Source organism: Hordeum vulgare, chromosome 1H (genome assembly GCF_904849725.1).
Source record: "Hordeum vulgare subsp. vulgare chromosome 1H, MorexV3_pseudomolecules_assembly, whole genome shotgun sequence".
Lineage (NCBI taxonomy): Eukaryota > Viridiplantae > Streptophyta > Magnoliopsida > Poales > Poaceae > Hordeum > Hordeum vulgare.
In genome coordinates this window covers 498,233,773-498,251,636 of record NC_058518.1, presented here as the reverse complement: position 1 = coordinate 498,251,636, position 17,864 = coordinate 498,233,773, and the positions used below count along the sequence as shown (strand labels likewise).

Below are 17,864 nucleotides of genomic sequence, written 5' to 3'. Positions count from 1 at the left end.
CCCTCCTCTCCATGAGGATTGTCGATTTTCCCTCGACGACGGATAAAGCCAAAAAAGGCGGCGGTGGAGGTGACGTGAATACAAAGTAGAAATTTGCGTGTCGTTTTTGTGGGCGCGAACTAGGCGACAACTCGAAAGGGCGGTGGTGGACAGCGTCAGCATGGGAGTTGTGTCTGAGAGAGATGTTTTTCTTAACTCAATTTTATGCAGCCACCTACAATTTCCACAACACATGACAAATATTCAGAACAGCCCTCGAAACCCTCCCCTAAGGGGTCCGATTTGTCGGGTTCTCCAAACTTGAGGGTCTCAAATGGAGGCCATTCAACCAATTCGTGTGAACCTCAGGGGGCTCCGCGGACTTGCGCAGGTGCACAGCAGGTATGGTATGTACTGCACGCGATGCGACTGGCACCTTGCTGCTCGGTTCAGGCCGAGATCCACCCGCGCGCGGGCACACCCGTCCAGTCCGGTGAGGTGAGGTGAGGCGACCCACCACCGACGCCGCGCCCGCCACCAACGGCCAATTTGCCAAACCCACTGGTAGAAACTCGCCGCCGTCGTGCGTGCGCCCCGGCCCAACCCCCACCCCACCCCACTCCCTCCCCCCCTACATCTCCGCCCCTCCGCGGCGGGCGGGAGCTCCACACGCAGCTCCCCCGTGCTCCAGCGCCGCACTCCCTCCCACTCGACCCCACCCGCTCCCCGCCTCCGCAAGCCTCCGGCTCCTCGGCCGCCCGATTCGGGTCGGGGGGCGCCGGCGCCGCGGGGCGGATCAGATCCCGCGCGGCTGGCCCGGGCGGGCGCGCGCGGGTTGATCGGGCGGGCGGGCGCGCGGATCAGATCTATGCGCGAGATCTAGGCGGCGGTGAGCTCCCGGTGACCGGACCCGGGCCCGGGCAGGATGGCGTGGTGGTCGGACAAGCTGTCGCTCGGCGGGCTGCAGGACATCGCCGGCGCCGTCAACAAGATCAGCGAGAGCGTCAAGAACATCGAGAAGAACTTCGACAGCGCGCTCGGCCTCGAGGAGAAGCGCGACGACGCAGAGGAAGGTAAACGTACACGCTCACGCCGCCGCTGTCCCTGGAACTCTCCTCCCTTCCACCCCCGGACCTCCTCCGTGTAGCCGGGTCGCATTGCTGCACGCTTGCTTGCTTGTGTACACGAGTCTTGATTTGAAGCCGCGGCTGGATTGTTTTTGGGTGCACATTGGGATGTGATTGTCAGTTGCGGCGGTGCTATTCGTGGCTTTGCTCATATGCTCGTTTGGTAGAGTGTCCAGTAGAGACTGATCTGACTGACTGTTGAATGGAAGTGAAAGTTTGAATTCAGGCTATATCTTACTGGTTTGCTTCTGATGTAGATCCTTACTTATGGACAAGCAAAACTCAGTCCCTATATTCTCCATGTATCAGTTACTGAATTATGGATCATTGATTGGTTTAGGCAGATCATTAAAACTTCGGTAGTGTTATCTGGCGAACGTCAGCTAGAAGGGGGATGGCAAGCAAATGCTTTTTCCTGGCAGTTTTAGTTGCTTCGCGTGATCAAACGGCGGCAGTTTTAAACGAAAAATACCTTCTGAAGAAACTGCCATGTCGTTCTGAAGAAGCTGCCTTCCCCTCATTACTAAAACTGCCAGCCAAATCGTTCGAAATGTCACCCCCTCCCAGCGAACGTCCGCCAGCTAAGAGGACTCAAAAACTTATACAGATCATAAAAAGTTACACCTGCCTCTACTTGTTTGTGTTATAACAGTTGTTATATTATTCTTTCCTTTTAAGAAGTATTCGGACTTGGAAGCACTTAATTTATGCTGCTTTGGTGATGCAGGATCAGGATCCCGTACATCTAACTCTGATGGAATTGGATTCTTTAATCCTGTCATGGCATTCATGGGACATAATGGCGAGGAGAGTTCTATGGAAGTATCAGAAAAGCAACTATCACCAAAACATTCACCAGCACTAGAAGAAAATCATAGGGTCGCCACCAAGCCACCTACATCAGAAGCAGATGCTTCCGAAGTACCAGTAACAACACATTCTCCAAAGCAGCCTTCGGAATTACAAGAAAATGTTGGCAGCTCCGCCGAGTCACATGTATCTAAGGCGGGTGGTTCTGAGCAGTCTGTAACACCACATTCTCCAACACATTCTTCAGCAGCAGAAGAAAAACATGATGGCTCCACTGAGGCACCTGCATCTGAGGGGGGCACTTCTGAAGTATCAAAAACAGCAGAGTCCTCAACATATCCATCTGTAGCAGAAGAAACTCATGGCGGATCTGTTGAGACCAGTAACTTAGTTGAGAAGGAAACCCAGGGTCATCAAGACTCTGAATATTCTGATCCTAATGATGAAGCTTTACCGAGTCAGCCTAGTGAGTCTGTTAGGGACATACCTGATGATAGAACGTCTTCACCTAACATATTGGATCAATCAACTGTTATGAGAACAGAAGAATCTGTGGATGCTGGAAATGAAGTCACCAATGATGGGAACACCTCGCGGTCACAATCAGCAGATTCCATAGTCGCCAGTTCAGATGATGTAAATGAAACTAAGGTGAACATTGTTCAAGAAGTTGATGTCCAAAAGGAAATAATCAGCCCACCGGAGAGCAGTGATATCGCTGACAAAGCCAGTCATGGGGAAGTCAAAGTACATGATGGTGAAACTAATACAACCGAGAATGGGGAAGAGAACGATCAAACAGAAGCACATGCTGTATCTGCTGTTGAAAATGAGGATAATGCAACAGCGAAGCTTGAAAACATTAGCTCAAAGTCAATAATTGTGGACAATGATCCAGACTTGCAAAATGAGTTCGTACCAGCTGCTGCATACACGCCTGTTGGTCCAGTAGAAGTTGATTCTCATGCAAATGATTCGAGAAAGGAGGACAAAAATCAGGACTCTTTTACAACCACAAATTCTCTGGAATCTGTTGGTTCTGTTGTTGAAGTCGAGAAACTAAAACGTGACATGAAGATGATGGAAGCTGCATTGCAAGGTGCTGCAAGACAGTCCCAGGTATCATTTCCACATGCTCTAGCATATACTGTAGCAAGTCAGTCATAGCATGTTTGGTTTGAGGAAGTAGACATCTATTTACCATCCAATTCTAGCCCGCTTGTTTGGGTTGAGGAGAAGCATGGTCAGTCCATCACCACTTTGCCCTTCCACAGAATGAGGAATCGAGTCATCCCACCAAATCCGATGGATGATGAAGCAACCATTTAGGATAACATGTTGTACATTATGAAAGTTACACCTAGATGATTTTCCAGTTGGAAGTCAACTTTTTTAGTTTCATGTACTCGTATTTATATGCTGGGAAAAAAAGATAAACACTAGCAAATTTGGAAGTTCCAATCATAAAGTACATTAGTTGAAGGGTAATACCTTGTCACATCTATTTTCATGTATTAACCATTGAGTGCTTGCTAATTTGTTAGTATAAACTTTTGTTCAGTCTGAATCTGCTTTACCTTTGAAGGGTTCCATCTTGTATTTCCTAGGGAAGGCAACTACAGTTATTTAATACGTCAAATGGCTTTGTAGTGTCAAAATGGACTAGCATGGAATTTCCTTTTTTTAACGTTGTATCCTGTGAATGTATCAAAACAAGGGGAGTTGCTTAACTATTCAGCTTTATGTTAGCCTGGGGCTTATCAGGAGGCATTGCGTACTACACATGCCCTTTAACAATTATTACATGTACATCATCAGCGCATCGTTAAATCATTGAATAATTTGGACGCCCCACACTAGTCATTTCTTCCCAAGATACATGGCTGTTCACTACTAATTTAGTGTCTAAAAACCCCTAATTCTTTCTGCAGTCCAAAGCTGATGAAATTGCTCGACTGATGAATGAGAACGAGCAACTGAAATCAACAATTAATGAGCTGAAGGTATGTTTGCTAAGCAGATCTCTGATCCTTTGCCTTCTGGAAGCAGATATTTAGACTGTCTTCAGTTTAGCGATCTGCAGAATTTAACTAAGTTAAGTTATATGAAAATGAACACGATGAATACTATGATTATACACCTATTCCCTGAGTTACTTCAGCCTTTCATGGATTTCAGTTTTTTGTTTTGTTTTGTTTTATATTGTACAGGGTAATAAGTCGGTTGAGGAAGAAATGGATGCGCTTAAGGATGAATATCACCAACGTGTAGCAACTCTTGAAAGGAAGGTGGGACATTACTCTTTTTACTCAATGCTTCCATGGTCAATTGATATTACATAGGGCACACCTCAATCAGAGTTAATATTAATAAAGAAGTGTAAAAATTTGCTAAGATTAGATAGTTCATAAATAGTGTCTAATACTGCCCACGTGCAATGTTGTAATTAAAACTGCATGTTTTTTGTGCAATGGCTCTTTTTTGTTGCTTCTTTATGATAAATTATAATAATCGGAGTAATTGAAGATTGTCTTTTGTGCTTTAGCAATTAGTTATTTAGCTACACTTTGAGCTTTTTTTCCTGCAATGTTTCTAGTTCTGAACCCTTTGACTAGTTGGATGCACCGCACATTCCGTGTATGTATTCTTATGTTTGTTTAGTTTTGTTACTTCTGTGTGTAACTTTTACTCTAATATATTCATTTACTGAGAGTTGAGACAATGTTGAATAGCAAAACTAGAGATCAGAGTGAGCTGTATTAGCGAGGATCACTAAATGCTATAGCCAGAATCTCATAAGTTTGTATGTTGTTTGTTTACTATTTCCGGGACATAACTTTTCGTCAGTGTTTTTGTTCATCAAGACTATCTTGGGCTTATTAGCGAAATGTTTGTAATGTGCATGCCTCAATACGTAGGTGTATGCACTAACCAAAGAACGAGATACATTAAGGAGAGAGCAAAATAAGAAAAGTGATGCAGCCGCTCTTTTGAAAGAAAAGGATGAGATTATCACTCAGGTCATGGCTGAAGGTATGTAGAATTGTCGTTTGTGTGCCTGTTCTTTTATGCTTATGTGTGAACAATTGTTGACTTTGCATTGGTTAAGTTATATTCTATTATTATGTTGAGAAAGTATGAAATTGGCAGTTCTATCATTTGAAATATTTTCTTGTAACCAATTCATGTATTAATGTGACCATACAGTACAGCCCACCATGTTGAGTATCCTTTGTCAGTGACGGTCATTGCAATTGTGACTCCAATGATCATGTACTGACGTTATAGTCTGTTAGGAAGTAGGCATACACATGGGCCTAGTGTGTGTATTGTAACTTTGCTGATATTTATTCCTTCGCTACTTTAGTCCACATAGACGCTATGGACCACATGTAATTGTTTTGGCCTTTTCGGTATGTTTTGTCATTGATTGGCACTAACATCTTTTACCAATGATGATGAAACAGGAGAAGAGCTATCAAGAAAGCAGGCTGCTCAAGAAGCTACAATACGAAAACTGAGAGCACAGGCATGGAATATAACTCATCACCACATTGCTTTGAAATATTTTTCTTCTTCAAGTTAATCAAGTCTGCTGTCCTTTTTTGGTTGAAGCTAGATTCGTGAATTTGAAGAAGAAAAGCAAAGGTTGAACTCAAAGATCCAGGTAAAGGAGTATATACTTTTTATAATTAATCAATTCATCCAAACTAAATTATCTTCTTACCTGCTTTAATGGAACATAGTAAGTATTTGCCTTTGCTGTTTGCATGATACACAATCGATTCTGGACCCATTTTTAGGTGGTCTTTTCTTCTCTGTTTTGATCATGTGCGGACACATGGTGCTGAGTGGTTTCATTTAAGCAGCACTTTGCATAGCCTGTACAGCTTGCTTAGATGTGAACTCATGCACTTAATCTATGATTTCACAGGTTGAGGAGACAAAGGTTGAGAGTATTAAAAGAGACAAGGCAGCAACCGAGAAGTTGCTACAAGAAACAATAGAAAGAAATCAAACTGAGCTTGCGGCTCAGAAGGAGTTCTACACAAATGCTCTAAATGCAGCGAAAGAGGCTGAGGCATTGGCCGAATCAAGAGTCAACACAGAAGCCAAAGCTGAGCTCGAGAGCCGTTTAAGAGAAGCTTGTGAAAAAGAAAATATGCTGATTAACACAATTGAGGAGTTGAGGAATGCTCTCACCAGGCAAGAACAGGAGGTAAGTCATGAAATAAGTATCTACAGTTCTACACATGTGCATTTTAGTTCAGTATCCTTGGTACAATTGGTTGTGCTGATCTAACTGTAACCCAGATCACTTTGTTTATAAAAAGTTTATCCAAAGTGTTATTTTTGTACTATTTCACTTTGGATTCCACTGATTGTGTGTTTCTTTGGGGGCATTTCAGGCTGCTTTCAGGGAAGAACGGTTAAAAAGGGATCATGACGATCTTCAAAAGCGCTATCAGGTAATCAGAGCTTTTCTGGTTTAGCTGGTACTAGAGTAAAATTAGTCATGGACCAATTGTCAGTTTCTTTCATTGTTTAATACTTCAGGCCAGTGAACTTCGTTATAATGAACTGGTCACACAAGTTCCTGAGTCGACAAGGCCACTCCTAAGGCAAATTGAAGCCATGCAGGTATTGGTACTTCCACAGATTTTTTCCTTTGGTGTAGTTAGTTCACCTTTCTTCCCTTATTGGGTGCAAGCATACCACTTACAGAGTCTGTGAATTGAGTTTTTTCAGCTGTCAGAAGTAGACTAATCAATTGTGCTAATTTAACAGGAGTCAGCTGCTCGAAGGGAAGAAGCTTGGGCTGGTGTGGAGAGAACCTTGAACTCTCGCCTTCAGGTCTAATCTGTTCTGATTTTTTGGTTAGCAGTGGATCGTGGAAAAATAACGAAGATAACTAGAATTACAACATGAGATTTAATTGTTATAAACCTACTTGATTAGGGGCATCAGAAGGATGGCCGTAAACTATGTCATTAGTAGCTATTTTTGTGTTGTTGTTTATGCTTTTCAGCAATTAATAATACACATAAAGATGGGTGCTATCTTGTTTTAATGCAATCAGGGAGAAAGCTAGAAACACATCAGAAATATTTCAGTGACATAGTTTAATCTGTTCTACTCAAATATTCAGGAAGCGGAGGCGAAAGCTGCTGCCTCGGAAGAAAAGGAGCGATCTATAAATGAGAGACTGTCACAAAATTTATCCCGCATAACTGTCCTGGAGACCCAGGTTTGTGCGTCAATTTCTTCCGAGACTAAGAACATGTGTCATTCCAGTTTGAAACTTTTATTGCGAAAAGTAGTTCTCTTGACATGAATGTTGTTTCTTATGCAGATTACAATTCTTAGGACAGAACAGACACAGCTGAGCCGATCTCTTGAAAAGGAGAGACAAAGAGCATCTGAAAGTAGACAGGAGTACCTAGCAACTAAGGAGGAAGCGGCATTACAAGAAGGACGCGCCAAACAGCTTGAAGAAGAAATAAAGGAGCTTAGATTTAGGCACAAAAAGGAGCTGCAAGAAGCAGCAGAACACAGGGCGCTGCTTGAGACGGTAGTCAACTTATTATGAATCGTTTTCTAAAAATAACTAGATATACGTGTTAATTAATCCAATTGCTATGAGGACTGTGTACAGAAGCAGCATTTCTCCTATTGCAGCATTTCTCCTGCCAAGATTGTTAATGTGCCCCAGAGACACTTCCTTTAAAATTCATCAAATATTATTCATGTGACACACAATTTAAACTTAGGGTTATATCTTATAGCAGGATTTTGTAGGGTCAACACTCAACAGTCATCTTTTACTTGTTGCTTCTCCTACATGAACAAAATTAGTCATGTGCCACCAGTCACCGCTATTACTAATGTTGTGGTTCATGCACTACCTACTTGGCAAGACATGTGTCTTAATCGTTTCTTGCGCGAATGTCACTTCCAGGACCTTGAAAGGGAAAAGGCTGCCAGGGCAGAACTTGAGAAAACATCTTCCCACGACTTACCTAAAATTCCACTTCCAGATCAAACAAGTATGTACTTTATTTGCTTTCAATTACTATCTGTGAGTTTAATCCTATTTGTATATTTCAATATTTGTTTGTCACCATAACTGTCACTCTTTTGGTCTCCTCTTTGCTTCTTTTGAAGAAAATGCTCCCCAAAGAAAGCTCTCTAGTGTTAGCAGTATGGAAGAAAGCCACTTCCTTCAAGCATCATTGGACTTGTCAGATAGTGCTTCATTGGAGAGGAGAACGTCTGCAGACAGTAATATGTCATACTATCTGAGGAGCATGACTCCAAGTGCTTTTGAATCAGCACTCCGTCAAAAGGATGGAGAATTGGCTTCCTACATGTCACGCTTGGTGTGTATACGCATCCTTTTAATATTTCTCCTTAAATTGTTTAATTAACATCGCATGAAAGTTTTCCACTTCAATATAGGCGTTCTAGAAACTGACAGTAGCTGATTATTCAACCTGGGTTGTCTAAGAGTATGCAAGTCATGGTTTATAAAGCGGTAAAGCGACCTAAAGCAAGCACCACCCGCTCTAACGCTTAAGCGACGCCTAAGCGGCTAAAACGGGCGCTTAAGCACCTAAAGCGGGCAAGTATCTAAAGTGCTGCTAGGCGACGCTTTAGCGTCTGAAGCAGGGTGCTTTATAAACAGAGATACCAGTTCAAGCCGAAAGCTATTTTAGCTGATTTATTCCAAGCATTATGGATGTTTACATATATTTAATTGATTTTAGGACATGCCCTGTGCGACACATTATGAGCTCCACTGTATTTTGCCTTAAAGCTTGTTTGTTTTTGGCTGTTTCAGTGAGGTGCCTGGTCACCTAACTTATGTTCAGCATCATAAAAAATGTAGTGCATTTACTGCCTGTAAATGGCATCAAGAGATCTCCAGTCCCGTACTAGTTTGAAAGTCCTACATGTTTCTGCAAATTCATTTGTATCTTAAAAGCCTGAAGAAGCTGAAGCAATAGCTTGGAATAGTTTCATAACTTACTTTTGATAAAAAGATGTTTTGCGCGTACATGTTTCTATCATGACACCAGGTCACCTCAAACATTCATGATCTATAGTTTCATGTTTCATTTATAACCATTCACTATGGTCTTGTATGTTTTACAACTTGAGGTACGGTACAGATGCGAGAGCATGAACTCTAGTCTTTGTGTGTGTGTGTGTGTTTTAATTTGTTTTGGCCAATAGTTTGGCCTACAGGCGTTTGTATGGCAGTCACTCATGCTATTGTCACTGCACTAATGGTACTGCTATTACAGGCCTCACTGGAATCTATTCGGAATTCCCTGGCAGAGGAGTTGGTAAAACTGACGGAACAAGTAAATCCTTGCGAACCAACTACGTTATTATCTCATTATCTATATTGATGCTAACTGATCTTTGTATGCAGTGTGAAAAGTTGCGGAGTGAAGCTGCTGCTCTGCCTGGCCTAAAGGCTGAACTGGAAGCACTGAAACAAAGACACTTTCAAGCTCTGGAACTTATGGGGGAACGTGATGAAGAGGTATGGCTGCCAAGTAGCACATCATGACTTACCACACATCATTACTCCCTCTGTTAATGACCTTATCACAAGATATGAGAATCATTGCTTGTTTCCAAAATCTGTCATTATGTTTAGTCTCTGGTCACATGGGAAAATTAAGTCATCTTACAACTTGACCTATGGTTAAGGCCCTCCCCTACTTAGAATTGACCCGTGACTAAGGTTGACAATGAAGCAGTGTTTGTCGTCTGAGTCAGTTAATAAGCACACATAGATAAATTACCAGTACTAGTCTCCTATTAGAAATTGACTTGTGGTTAATTTTAAAATTTGACCTATGGTTACTGTTGACAATGTACTCCATCCGTTTTATTTACTCCGCATATTAGCTTTGACCTAAGTCAAACTTTATAAAGTTTTGACCAAGTTTATCAAAAACAGTATAAACTTTCACAATAAAGAATATATATGGTATGAAAATATATTGAATGGTGATTCAAATCATATTGATTTGGTATTGTGGATGTTAATATTTTTTGTATAAACTTGGTCGAAGTTTAAAAAGTTTGACTCGAGACAAAGCTAATATGCGAAGTAAATAAAAACGGAGGGAGTATTATTGTTTGATTTGACTCAATCTGCCCAATTTCAAAGCCGGCCCAGTTTGGCCGCCTTGCTAGTGTATTGTCTTGTAAACCCTTACCTGCTATTTCATGCGCACTGATTATGGGGCTGTTTTGCAGTTGGAAGAGTTACGGAATGATATTGTTGACCTAAAGGACATGTACAGAGAACAAGTGGATCTTCTTGTTAGCCAGGTTTGAATCATATCAGTTCCTTCCCTTTCTACATACCTAATTAACTCTTCTGGTTGCCTAAAACATCAATTTTTTTGTCTGTTCCTTTTACCAGCTCCAGACATTGGGCGCCCGTGTATAGTGCAATTGACCCAACAAGATAACAGTTTTGAAGGCCCGAACATGTTCCGTCAGAGTTGAAAAAAGCAAAACCCGCGGCGAGTGTGGGAAGTTGATAGTCATACGAGGAAGATATATCTTTATTGATTTTGTGTACATCGTGAAGGATCTTTGTTGTCGGTCTCGGTAGCATAGCCAGTGTGTTGTACACTAGACTGGATAGCTCCACAGCTCTACATTCATTGATGACTTGCATGCAAAGTTTTTCGTTCACAGAAGAGAAGTGTGTCATCGTCTCAGCTAATAAATACTACTCCCTCCGTTTCTAAATACAAGTCTTTTTAAAGATTTCATTTATACTCCCTTCGTTCCTTTATATAAGGTGTATTATTTTCGGTACGGTGACCAATTTACCTAATTATAGACATATTAAGACTAAATTACCCTTGGAAAATTTGTTAGTGGAATGTGAATCAATTAGTCCAAAAAAGTATGAGATAGTTTCCTTCTTTTGGTATAAGGAGAGATACACACAGAAAAGAGATACTTCCCTTTTTTAGGAGGGCGGAAGGAGTAGTTTTATAGTGAATCTATATCAACGCATGGGCCCGCCTGATTCAATTCACATTTGGAACATCAACACGCCCTAATGTCGCCCATGACCAAACACACGTTGGCGTGTTTTGTATAATTTTCTTCCACAGATCATAAAAAAATAATCTATGGTCACGATTTTTTCCCATTAACTCTTGACATACACTCCTTGCTGTCTAAGAACGAAAACATTACTCCCTCCGTTCTTAAATATAAATCTTTTTAGGTATTTTATTAGAGGACTATACTTTAAAATACATCCGTATGTTGTTCTCTATTAAAACCTTTACAAAGACTTATACTCCCTCCGTTTTTAAATATAAGTCTTTGTAGAGGTTCCACTAGCATAGACATATTTTAGAATGTAGATTCATTCATTTTGTTTCGTATGTAGTTTTTTAGTATTTTTTTTTAAAAGACTTATATTTAGAAACGGAGCGAGTATTTTACATTCGGTATATTTTCGGCAGCTGATATACGTCTCATGCTAATCGCTATCAGCAGTCAGTAGCATGAGATTTTCTTCTTGTAGCCCCCGCGCGACGCGAGCACGCCGGCCCAGCCCCGGAGGGCCACGGACGCGCGCACCACGGCGCCGAGCGCGACGCACAAGGCGACCGCGCCAGCCAGCCTCAGCTCCGCCGCGGCCGCGTCGAGGGCGCGCGCGGCGAGGGCCGAGAGCCTGCACGCGTCCGACGCGGCGAGCGCGGCCACCGCGAGCAGCGCACCGGCGAGCAGCAGCAGCAGGGAGAGGGCGGCGGCGGCGAGGAGCGCGCCGGAGAGCAGGCCGCCGCAGAGGATCCCCGCGAGGAGGAGGCCAAGGTGGTGCTCCAGTGCCGTCGCCGCGTGCGTGGACATGTCCATGGCCATGTGCTGGGCTGGCAGGGGAAGATGGCGGCGGGGAGGCAAATGCCGGCCGCGCAGAGGAGACCGACCGGCGAGAGGAGGAAGAAGGGAAGCTTGTCACGCGCGATCAGTTTTCATTATTCCTTTTGCCCTGCTGTGCACGTCTGGTATAAGTATATGGTATGGATGCTTGACGAGCTACGTACGTGCACGTTTCGGCGAGGGGCAAGCCAAGGATCGATCGATAGCGGATGACAAGTGCTCCCAGAATATTTATACATTTTTGGAGTCCCGTGTGTTTTCTTAAACACAATACAGGACGGAGCGCACACCCTATTTTTACGAGCACATGCGAGAAATTAAGTCCGCGTATCATCTTACAATTTATAAATTCCTTTCATAATATGTCGTATCGTTGAAAATTTTAAAATAAATTCAGAAATAAATGCGAGCATCGGGATTTGGTTCCTGATGGATCAGAGATAACCTTAGCCTAAGAAAGTTTAAAATTCCACGTGTGGCAGACGTTCAATTTCAAATTTTTTTTAGAAGAATGTTTTTTTTTTTGAGACGAAAAAGAATGTTCAATTTCGTGAGCCCGTTCCACGGTTGGGCCAGAAACTGTCGCATTCAGCCCATCAAACGCTGGAACGAACCCAGAGCAAAACCCTCGTCGTCGTCAACTACTCACTCCTCCCCCCTCCCCAAAACCCTAGCCCCCACTCCCGCCCACCCCCGCCCCCGCCATGAACTACCGCTTCCAGAACCTTCTAGGCGCGCCGTACCGCGGCGGCGACGCCGTCTTCGCGGGGGACTCCTCCGTGCTCCTCTCGGCGGTGGGGAACCGCGTGGCGACCACCGACCTCGCCGCCTCCTCCTCGCTCACCCTCCCCTTCGAGTCCTCCGCCAACATCGCCCGCCTCGCCACCTCCCCCTCGGGCGACTTCCTCCTCGCCTGCGACGACAAGGGCCGCGCGCTCTACGCCAACCTCCGCCGCCGCGCCGTCCTCCACCGCGTCTCCTTCAAGGCCGCCCCCTCCGCCGTCCGCTTCAGCCCCGACGGCCAGCTCATCGCCGTCGCCGTCGGCAAGCTCGTCCAGATCTGGCGCTCCCCCTCCTTCCGCAGGGAGTTCTTCCCCTTCCACCTCCTCCGCGTCTTCCCCGGCTTCGCCGCCGGGGTCACCTCCTTCGACTGGTCCCCCGACTCCGCCTCCCTCCTCGTCGCCTGCAAGGACCTCACTGCCCGCCTCCTGCCCGTCAAGCGGGGCACCGGTAACAAGCCCTTCCTCTTCCTCGGCCACCGTGCGGCTGTCGTTGGCGCCTTCTTCGCCACCGATAAGAAGTCGGGCAGAGTCCACGGGGTCTACACGGTTTCAAAGGACGGAGCTATCTTTACATGGAATTTGGTGGAGGGCAATGATGCCGCATCTCCTCCACCTTCACCCGGGACACCAGAGCAGGATGGTGAGCCGGAATTGGATGCTGGGAGCAGCAGGAAGAGGAAGAGCTTGGAAGAGCCCAGCACCACTCCGCTTCATTTGGCAAAGTGGGAGCTGCAGAAAAAGAACTTCTTCATGCAGGCGCCTGCTAAGCTAACAGCCTGTGATTACCACCGGGATCTTGACATGGTGGTGGTTGGGTTTTCTAACGGGGTGTTTGGGCTGTACCAGATGCCCGACTTTGTGTGCCACTGCCAGCTCTCAATATCAAGGGAGAAGATCACCACAGCTATTTTCAACAGCTTGGGGAATTGGTTAGTTTTTGGGTGCGCCAAACTTGGCCAACTGCTGGTGTGGGAGTGGCGGTCAGAGAGCTACATTTTGAAGCAGCAGGGTCACTACTTCGATGTCAACTGCATTGCATACTCACCAGATTCTCAGTTAATTGCTACTGGAGCTGATGATAACAAAGTCAAGGTATGTTGGAACTAGTGGTGCCATTTGCAATCTCTGTTATATCCTTTTTCTGCTTGGCCGGCTGTGCTCTTAAAGTAGGCCAAGATACTTGATGAAATGCTATTGAGATGATGAAGTAATTGATATTTTTTCTAGTACCTCTTTGAATTGAAAACCAGAAATTATAACTATCACAACTTTTTCCTATGTCTAAGACCATATTGTTTTAACAGTTAAGTATATCATTATCCTGCATTGAGTTTGATACACGTGACTTGCTTGCTGCAGGTCTGGACGGCTGCCTCTGGGTTCTGTTTCATAACATTTTCCGAGCATACAAATGCTGTTACTGCAGTTCATTTTATGGCCAATAACCATTCTCTTCTCAGTGCCTCCCTTGATGGGACTATTCGAGCATGGGATCTGTTCCGTTATCGTAACTTCAAGACATTTACGACCCCTTCACCTAGACAATTTGTTTCTTTAACGGCAGATCAGAGCGGGGAAGTAATTTGTGCTGGAACACTTGATTCATTTGAGGTGTGTGTATACACTCAACATTTTTCTGGCAGTCCTTTTGCTGCCTATATGCTCTAATTCTAGTTCCTTGATAACCACAATGTTATTCATGCAGATTTATGTTTGGTCAATGAAGACTGGTCGTTTGTTGGATGTGCTCAGTGGCCACCAAGGACCAGTTCATGGTCTAATGTTTTCACCAATCAGTGTAAGTCCATGCTTTGCTGTATTTTGGTTCCTATTCCTGGTAGTTAAAAGTACAATTTTTTTTGAAACAAATTGACTAAGGAAATTGTGCTGAATCTGCTCTATTAGTGGTTCTATGTATTTTGTAAATCCACAGAAAGAGTAACTAGCTTATGTTTTGTAGGCTATTTTGGCTTCATCATCATGGGACAAGACCGTTCGTCTTTGGGATGTATTTGAGAGCAAGGGTGCTGTGGAAACGTTTCAGCACTCACATGATGTTCTTACCTTGGCTTATCGTCCTGACGGAAGGCAGATTGCATGCAGCACACTAGATGGCCTAATCAATTTCTGGGATCCCTTTGATGGCTTGTTGATGTATACAATTGAAGGCCGCAGGGATATTTCTGGCGGGCGGCTCATGACTGATAGAAGATCTGCAGCTAATACGAGTATAGGAAAGTACTTCACGACGCTGTGCTATTCTGCTGATGGAAGCTATATTTTAGCAGGAGGAAACAGCAAATATATATGCATGTATGATATTGGAGAACAGGTCAGGAAATCTCTTGTGATAAAACAATTTTGTAGCATACCCACATTTCTCATCTCTTTTCCTTTTACTATCTTAGAGGCGCCTCCCATCTTATATATGCTCATTCTTTACAATCTATAGTTATCATGCCATACTGTCATGTACTCGTGTCAATTACTGTAGTTTGGTAAAAACTTTGTCTATTATTAGTTTGTACCCAATGTTTGCTTGACTTGGTGACCAGAATTATTTTCCTGGTAGCCTCACGAACCTAAACTAAAAAGATACTATTAATAGCTAACCACATCTGAATGTTGCCCCTCGTGTCGTGATAACAGCTAAGATGCATATGGTTAGGTGGCCTTTGACATTATCTTCAGTGATTGACATAACTGTAACTTCGTAAGAACGCCTTATCTCCACATTAATGATTGAATGTATTTGCCAATGCCATCTATGCAGGTGCTGTTGCGAAGATTCCAGATCACTCGCAATCTTTCATTGGATGGCGTTCTTGATTTCCTGAACTCAAAGAATATGACTGATGCTGGTCCACTGGATCTAATTGATGACGAAGATAGCGATGTTGAGGATGGAATTGATCAACAAACAAGAGGTAGCCTGGGGCATGGTTTACCTGGATCCATGGCAAATCGTGGAAGACCCATAGCTCGGACAAAATGTGTGAAATTTGCTCCAACAGGAAGATCTTTTGCTGCAGCGACCACTGATGGTGTTCTGTTGTACTCAGTTGATGAATCATTTATCTTCGACCCAACAGATCTTGACATTGATGTTACTCCTGAGGTATTTACTTCATGTCCTTTTGAGAACTTTTGTCTCAAAATACTGCTGATCAATCCGTGACAAATTTGTGTGCTTTGTGTTTGTACAGAAAGTGGAGGAAGCTCTTGCAGAAAACCAACAACAGAGAGCCCTTTTACTGAGCCTCCGGTTAAACGAAGACTCCTTGATTAAGCAATGCATCTTTGCTGTGGATCCATCCAATGTACGAGCAATCTGCTCATCAGTACCCTTTAAGTATCTTCAGAGATTGATCGATGCATTCGCTGACCTCCTGGAAAGCTGTCCCCATCTGGAATTCATCCTTCTGTGGTCTCAGGTACCATTCTCCTCTTTCTTTTTTTGGGGGTTGAAGCTAATGATCTTGGTGAAACACTGGATATCTTATTCTGATCTATATATTCCCGTTACAGGAGCTATGCAAGGTTGATGGAAGCTACATCCAGCAAAATTCGAGGACTTTGCTTCCTGCTCTCAAGTCGTTGCAGAAGTCTATAACAAAACTACACCAGGATCTGGCGGACACTTGTTCCTCCAACGAGTACATGCTCAAATATCTGAGCTCTGCTGGGACAAAGAGTTAGGCCATGGTCGGCACTTGTTTCGTGAGTATTTCACTCATCTTTATGTTTGTAATTGCCACAAACATATTTTACGAGTGGGTGGCGAAATCAAAACTGACATAGATCATCCGTGTGTTCCTGCAGTGGTTGTTATAACACCAAGGTGATGACTGAGCACATGAGCAGCTGAGTATCATTTTTTAATGCCAACCAGTGTTTGGCCGGCCGAATGTGCACTCTTGCGATCGTTATCCACATGGGCAGTGGCTGTATGCTGGTTAAGCAGTATGTTTGATGTTGAGGGCTGAAGTTGAGCTGAGGACGGTTGGCATTTTTGTCTGGCGAGGAAGGAAGGATTGCCTCTTGGACCACGAAGTGGGTTATAGCTACTCTCTTGAGGTTGTGTGTTTGTACCCGTCCGTCCGTGTGACCAAATTTTGTTATGAAGAATGCATTCAAACGCTTTTTACAAACGAGCAGAGGTATTATATGATGATAGAAACTCAGTGATGCCTGCCCGTGGTTTAATTCTGAAAATTTATTGGTTCCTTAAATTGATCAGTCGGCACCGAGTCGTGGACCAATCAATTTTCCACCTCGACACCGAGTTGTGGACACACAACCGATGTTTGCTGTTAATTTTGAAGCCTCCGATACTCCCTCAAAAGAAAAAAAAACTGATTGGTCTCCTCGTCCTCCTTCGCCATAAGCCAGCTAGGAGGACCATGACCAATAGACAATGGACTGTATCCTCCACGGTGCGTTTGGCAATAATTGTCTTTTTGGCTTGGCAAATGACAATAATAGGGAAGGGGTATGACAATTCGAGCAACTACTCGTTTTAAGATTAGACATGTGATGTGTCTCTATTCTCGACACTTTGTTTGCTCGATACGAACCATTACCAGGGAGCTGACCAACTCCCTCGCTCCACTGTTGAGGCCGTGGGTTTTCTCACCCTTCGGTCGTAACATGGCCTTGTTTGGTATTAGTGTATTTTATGGAATTGGTTAAATTATTCCGGTCAAACCTCTAAATCCTTACATATTTCAAAACACCATTTGATTCTATTGTATTTGAAATGTTTTATCCCTACATTTCCTCATAAATTCTAATGCATTTTTTCAGTACCCGATACACTACTGCTACCTAGTGAATTGGGGATAAATGGGGATTTGAAGGGATTGGATGAAGGTTGAGGTTTCACCCAATCCCTGTGAGGATCATCCTCACCAATCCCCTCAAAACCCCTAGGTACCAAACAAGGCCCAAAGGATGGGGAATCCCAGGCTGCCATTGTTTGGAATATTTTTTCTTTGATCCTAGCCACATCTCGGTGCTGCCCTTGTTGGTGAACTCGAGGGATCTTTGGGAGCCTTATTTCATCGTTCCCTTGGTGAGATTGATCTGGTGGGTTTTGTTGTGTGTGTGATAGATCATGTCTCGTGAAACACCATCTTTCTTTGGGGGAAGGCGAAGGTCCAAGAACAAGGTTGGAGGCTAGAGAGTGACGGTTATGACATTCTGCCTCGACGACATCGGCGGCAATGTGTCG

The 17,864-nt window shown here is 43.9% G+C and overlaps 2 protein-coding genes across 2 annotated transcripts; both read left to right on the top strand.

The window, feature by feature from the left end:
- The first annotated feature begins 424 nt into the window (after nt 1–424).
- Nucleotides 425–10,697, top strand: LOC123450055 (golgin candidate 5-like). Its single transcript, XM_045127456.1, has 19 exons — nt 425–1,052; nt 1,834–3,035; nt 3,848–3,919; nt 4,127–4,204; nt 4,835–4,949; nt 5,384–5,445; nt 5,536–5,583; nt 5,851–6,135; nt 6,326–6,385; nt 6,474–6,557; nt 6,705–6,770; nt 7,066–7,164; nt 7,270–7,488; nt 7,876–7,963; nt 8,082–8,296; nt 9,224–9,283; nt 9,355–9,468; nt 10,194–10,268; nt 10,363–10,697. Exons 1-19 carry the CDS (start codon nt 905–907, stop codon nt 10,387–10,389), a joined length of 3,117 nt encoding a protein of 1,038 aa, XP_044983391.1. The 5' UTR covers nt 425–904; the 3' UTR covers nt 10,390–10,697.
- Nucleotides 10,698–12,525: 1,828 nt separating this feature from the next.
- LOC123450046 (periodic tryptophan protein 2) lies at nt 12,526–16,819 on the top strand. The gene is made up of 8 exons (XM_045127447.1): nt 12,526–13,723; nt 13,991–14,242; nt 14,337–14,429; nt 14,592–14,963; nt 15,405–15,749; nt 15,838–16,065; nt 16,160–16,351; nt 16,454–16,819. Exons 1-7 carry the CDS (start codon nt 12,554–12,556, stop codon nt 16,328–16,330), a joined length of 2,631 nt encoding a protein of 876 aa, XP_044983382.1. The 5' UTR covers nt 12,526–12,553; the 3' UTR covers nt 16,331–16,351; nt 16,454–16,819.
- The last annotated feature ends 1,045 nt before the right edge of the window (nt 16,820–17,864 follow it).